At 38.5% G+C, this 6,383-nt stretch overlaps 1 protein-coding gene across 1 annotated transcript; it reads right to left on the minus strand.

Moving 5' to 3' along the window:
• Window positions 1–331: 331 nt before the first annotated feature.
• On the minus strand, window positions 332–3,540 carry LOC115209564 (tripartite motif-containing protein 45-like). The gene has a single exon (XM_029777999.2). The coding sequence runs from the start codon at window positions 3,538–3,540 to the stop codon at window positions 1,546–1,548; it is 1,995 nt and encodes a 664-aa protein (XP_029633859.1). The 3' UTR covers window positions 332–1,545.
• Window positions 3,541–6,383: the final 2,843 nt, after the last annotated feature.

Here is a 6,383-nt window from a genome sequence, read left to right on the forward strand (position 1 = left end):
CGGGTCTTGTGAAAGGTTCCTAAGAAAATTCTTTAAAAGTTTTCTTTGCAATAGATATAATTGAACACTATAATTTCCAATCCTTTTACACCAGAGGAAAAAAAAATGGTCGGAAGCGTGGTCGTGAAAACTTAGACAGTTACGACAACAAGCGTTCCAGTTGACTTATCAATGGAACAGCCTGCTGGTGAAATTAACGTGCAAGTGGCTAAACACTCCAGACACACGTACCCATAGCGTAGGTCTCAGGAAGGTTCTTTGTGATTTGACAAAGCTGGCCCTTTAAAATTATAAGTACCTTTCATTTTCGCCACTTCAGTGCACTGAAGCAACGCGATATAAAGTGTCTTTTTCAAGGATACAATGCGCTGCCGTGCATCGAACTCGCGGTCTTACGATCGCGAGCCGAATACTCTAACCGCCAAACTACGCAGCATCACTATGTAGTCGTGAAAGAGTTAAGGTGCCACTACAAAGTCATCAAGAACCAAGAGATTTATTATACACAAGGATTAGACCAAGCCCGAATACACTGGATCGTTTAAACATTGAGCGTCGTCAATTTTTTTCTTAAATTACTTGAAAAGGAAAATTCAGATTTTTTAATACTCAAATGATATACTCAAAATTGAAAGATAAAAATAGATACGACTATCAAGAATGTGGGAAAACGGGTTGCATTAGAAACTAAGACAATTGGAATTATAAAAAAAATACGAAGAGAGAACAAATGTAACAAAATATTTTTATCATGTAAATTGTATAACATTTTTGAAGAATTTCTGGAGTTTAATCGAGATAACTGAAGATCTATAGAATTAGCAAACACCTCGCAAAATTCAAGGTTTTTGTTATTTCTTCAGAACAAAAAGCAAATTAACGAAGGCCATTCATTCCCAAATATTAACACGACAGTAACAAGGTTAGGGCCAAGAAGCTATTAAAAAAAAAAGAAAAAGAAAAACACTTTTCAGAAGACTCAAATTTATGCTAAATTGTTTATCAGCGAATCTGAGAATCAAGATTCTGCAAGAGTAACCATTCCATAAGTGCGGAATTTTTTCCCGAAATTGCTAACGACGAAACTTGACAGTTAAATACTGACACTCAAACACTGAAATTAGGAGGATTGCGTAAGGAGTAGATCTCAAATTCAAATTAATCTAAATTATTTTAGATATTCTACCTTGGTTCAATATGGTAAACTTGGCTGGTGACAATCTATTCAATTAGAATATGAACAAAATAACAGTGCGGTACTTTCAGAACCGGGCAAGTGAGGTAGGAGCTTACGACAAACCGTTAGTTAATTAAGACAGACCTCTAAGATGGATTCCCTCTAACCATAGGATAATGTTTGTGTCAATAAGCACTTACCGAAATCTACAGTTATAATCAAAGATCAAGTATTGTCATGGAAATAATCACATACACAACTAGGAATGGTTTCAGGCTGATAAACAATTTCTTCAAATATTTAGTTTGGTTATGTTAGAACGTAAATATGCTTTGTACAGAAAGCCGTTCAAATAAATTAATAGTAAATCACAACAGGTATGTTTTAAGAGAATCTGATGGTGTTTCTCCGGATATAATGATGGCATTACTATCACAGACGGTTAACCCCATGTGTTTAGAACCATCGTTTGGAGTCAAGAATAAATTTATAATATCACCGTCAATTGAAAACTTGTAAATTTGGTTCTCTTTTGAATCTGCAACATAAATGCAACCGTCGTCTCCGACGTCGATGCCACATGGACAAAACACTTTCATTCTGCTCGATTTATAAATAAATTTAACTTTCACGGTTTTTACATCAATACATATTATACATTTCTTGCAAAAATCAGAGATCACCAGATCGCCGGTTTTGGTAGCAGTCAAGTAATGAGGCCAAAGTAGAATCGGTTTATCTAACACTTCATTGGTAATTGACGATATTATTTCACCTTGCTTGGACAGGAGATCGATTTTCGGTGGTAAGTAACTAGAGCAAGCTATCAGACTGTTTTCAAGTGCCGCTACTCCGTAGTAGCGATATTCAGTCATTATTTTATAGAGTTCCAGAACTCCATTATGGTAAAGATATGCGATTTCTCTTGTACGAGGTAAGGTAATGACTACTTGGTCCTCTGTTAAATTACTTATCCGACATGGCCAAGAGCTAATCGCTAACTCGCCTAACAGTTCACCGTTTTTATTGAACTTCTTTACCTTCTCATTCAGCCAATCAGTTAAGAGTAAATTGCCGTCTGATAATAGAACGAAATCGTCTATTTGACACTGCCTCTCCGATTCTACTTTAGCCGAGAATTCCATCACTTTAGACACCATCTTAATTGCAGGTTTTAAGGAAGTTGCTTCCGACTGAGAAAATGGCATTGTAAATATCCATTTTGTGAGGACATCGTCTTTATCTGCCATATTTAAACATCTGTCAAATATATTTGGAACACGGGGGCGGTTGCTTGCAGAAAGAATACATTCTCCCATAGACTTTTCTTGCAATTTACGGAAACAGTAAATAAAATTTGAATTGGGGACAAATGTTATTGTCCTGTTAAGTCTATTCTTTATAGTTGTATTGTTTGGCTTCCAGAGATTAGAAACTGTAGACTTAACGTTTTTATGAACCCGAATATAACTGAGATTGTTTTCGCATGAGCAAATGTATTCGATTGAGGTACATAATGAATCCAAGAGCTCTTCTCCTTTTGCGAGGAGTTTGTCCAGACTTTCGGCTTCTAATGAATATATCTTTTCTAGGTTTTCAATGGAAAGTTTTTCTTTTTCTAGAAGCAGTTTTTCCATCGACTGGCGAGCGCTTCGAATTTCTTTCGATATTTGATCCTTTTGCTCCACGGCAGCGTTCTTTTGGTGCAGGATATCACAAACAAGTGCCTCAGCTTCTTTTCTCTTTATTTCTAGTTCTTGCTTTAATTTTAAGGTCTCTTCTTTTACTTGTATTATATCTTCTACTGACAATACTCGACTGCATTTTCGATGTCGTTGCACGTAACAAATATTACACACCAGTTCATCGCATTTGTCACAAAACAATTTCAAGAATTCATTGACGTGGATGTGGCAAGCGTCAGTACTTGGCCTACTAAGCTTCCGTATATCGTATGATTTACTTATTTCACGGGAACCATTACAGTCGTCACTTACAGTTTCCTGACAACTAGAAACCCGTGTTGTTACATGTTGTTTGCTTAAATTTCTATGACCTTGACAAATTGTATCGCAACAATCTTTGTCTTCGGCCAGCAACTTTTTAACGTAAAAATTAGTAACGAAATATTTAGCCCATTCACAAACGGCTATATCAACATCAGGCGGGGCTATATGTTTTCGACATACGTAACATGGAAAACCAGTGATAATACGTTCAGAACGTTGCTGGCAACGATTTATATCGTCTTGAAGACAATCTTCACAAAACGTATGTAGACAGGACAAAGCTTTTGGTTCATTGAATTCTCCTTTGCAAATTGGACAAATCGTAAAATCAGAATCGACCGAAAGTGCTGGCATTTTTCACATTAATTCCGTCTGATTTTTAAATGTTTGTATCAATTTATATTAAAGAAATCTATGTTGCTCACTTGTTTGAAACGTCATCCAATCTTTTCTAGCAACAGAAATAAATACATCAGTATTTCATCTTAAATTTGGTTGCAATTGAACGATTTCTTTGAAAATAAGCGGTTCAGGTTCAAATCCACCAAATTGTTCAAATGTGTATTTTTAATCCAATATTTTTTAGAAGTTAGTTGGACGGCCATAAGTTTTTAATAACCTTGTCGGGTGAATCGACTACAGTGCATGATGAGTAACCTATATTATCACTCTGCAAATATGGTTTCAAATTTTGGTATAGAGTTAACAGCGTAAGTAAAGAATACACACACCACCCGTTTTCGGCATAACCCTAACCCTAAACGTAACCCTAACCCCTGAAAACGGGTAGAGTGCGTATTCATTACCTTCGCCGAATTAACAATATTTGAGGGGAGGGGAAGGTCGCTTATATCAACCGCTGTATTGGACTGGTACTTATTTTATCGACCTCGGAAGGATGAAAGGCCAAGTTAACCGCGGCGGAATCTGAACTCAGAACTTAAGGACGGACGAAATGCCGCTACGCATTTTGTCCGGTATGCTAATGGTTCTGCCAGCAAAACTCTTCATAGCTCCGCAAATATGAATCACAAAATTTGTTTCCTTTACAGTATTTGAACTCAGAATGGAATGTACTCAATTCGGATCCTATTTACAATTTTTTAAAATATTAATTCGATTTTCCCACTTGATGCAATCTTGTACAGCAAGAGTACAAACAGGGGTGACGAGGCGGTTTCAAATCCCAATAGAGCAATTTCCCTTTATTTACTCCGCTAATGACTTTGATTGAGGCATAAATGCCACATGCTCCACTTCCGCTCTCTTGATACAAAGAACTTTCGGTCTTCTTTTCGTGGCTTGGTCAGAAGAAAGGAACTGTGCCTAGGGCGAACCTTCCAAGAGATGCATGCTATAGCTGATGTTCCTCTTGGAAGGTTGAAAATTAAAGACTGCAGAAAAAAACATAGAATGGTGGGGTGGTGGATTCTAAAGGAACAGGGTCTAAAGAAGAAGGGTTGGCGTGATGGGCCGTACAGAACCTACGAAAGGGGTGGACAAAATATGGATGCTGAGGAGTGGTTGTGATACAAATAAGTCGGGAGTAAAGGTGGCACGATCCCAGCCAGTTATGAGGAGCAAAAGCATCAGTAGTAGCGGTAGAAAAGGCAGGGAGATGAGACGGTACGTCTGTGAGGCGATGGTTAAGGTATGATTGAGAGCGATTTTATGCTAGTCAGTCGAACGGCAATTTTGTAGATGCGTTCTTGGATGTCTGCATCTCAGATAGCACTCCATTGTGTGTGTGTGTGGGGGGGGTGCATAAAAGGCACGTGGTTTAGTGGTTAAGATGTTGCGCTTACGATCACAAGACCGTGATTTCGATTCCCAGATCAGCGCTGCTTTGTGCTCTTGAGCAAAACTCTTCATTTCACGTTGCTCCAGTCCGCTCAACTGTGAATGAGTAACCCTGCAACGGACCGACGTTCCGTTCAAGGGAGTTTGACCTGCCAGCGGGGGAATCATTCTAAATCAACAATACGGGGAAACGCATTGTGACCAGCAGTGTATAATAACAACTGATACTCTAGTTGATACAATGATTGTTTTATAAGTAACGGCAAATTCTGTCCTAGTATGCGGTTGCCAGTACATACATACATACATACATACATACATACACTAGCGTAGCTAGGGCGGGGCGAGGGGGGTGGCGGTCCACCCAGGGCGACACTTTTAAAGAGACACCACTTTTGGCTCTGCTGTTGGCAATATGTGTTTTTTTTTTTTGTGGGGTCCGGGAGCGGCAGACGGAAGGGCCGCTCTGGGAGGCACACACTCTAGCTACTCTAGTGTACATATATACAGACAGATAGGTAGAGAGGGAGAGAGAGAGTGTGTGTGCGTGCGTGTGTGTGTGTGTGTGTGTGTGTGTATGTGTGTGTGTGTGTGTGTGTGTATTGGAGAATGCTGAAGCAAGCATATCAAAAATATTCATGGACAGCTGACCTCCATGATGGTACATACTTTTTCTTGTCTGTCCCAAACAACAATACCTGACTTGTTATGTTTACACTTGACAGATGTCTTCAAGGGAATGTTCCACCAGTATTCCTTGTGTTGATGTTTGTTTATGTATTCAATAATGGGGTGGGGGCAGCTCTATATTTATTCCAGGGCAGTCTTTTTTTCCCCGATAGCAACGTAATTTGTTTTTGCGGCAACGTCATGCCGCAATAAAGCGGTGGTATCTCAGTGACTGCTAATCATATGTGTGATGTCTTCCACAGAAATATGATATAATCTTCATATAGGGTTCCATCTTGGATGTCTAAGGGCGTCACTGTCTCTTGTTTATTAGGTACTAGCAGTATCGCCCGGCGTTGCTCGGGTTTGTAAGGGAAATAACTATATAAACATTTTTAGAGAGTTATAGCCAAAGAATAGCAAAAAAATGCATTAAAAAGGAAAAAAAATTATGGTAAATTTTTTTTTAAATCGCTGACTCATCGTAGATATTTTTAGAGAGTTACTTCCCTTATATAATAGCGAAAAAATGTATTAAAATGGAAAAAAATGATGGTAATTTTTTTTTTAAATCGTAGACTCATCGTAGACGCGCGCTAATACCCAGAAGGGCTCGATCTGAATCACGACTATAAGATACCCAGTTTTGGTTAAACTGCACCGCAAAATGTGGGAGTAGTTAGGAATCTAAATCGTAGGAGACAGACACACAACTTCTCTTTTATATA

The sequence above is a fragment of the Octopus sinensis genome, linkage group LG3, assembly GCF_006345805.1.
Source record: "Octopus sinensis linkage group LG3, ASM634580v1, whole genome shotgun sequence".
In the NCBI taxonomy this organism is placed as follows: Eukaryota; Metazoa; Mollusca; class Cephalopoda; order Octopoda; family Octopodidae; genus Octopus; species Octopus sinensis.

Bases quoted from the DNA above. Each gene is read 5' to 3' on its own strand.
- LOC115209564 (XM_029777999.2), bottom strand. From the start codon at position 3,540: ATGCCAGCACTTTCGGTCGATTCTGATTTTACGATTTGTCCAATTTGC.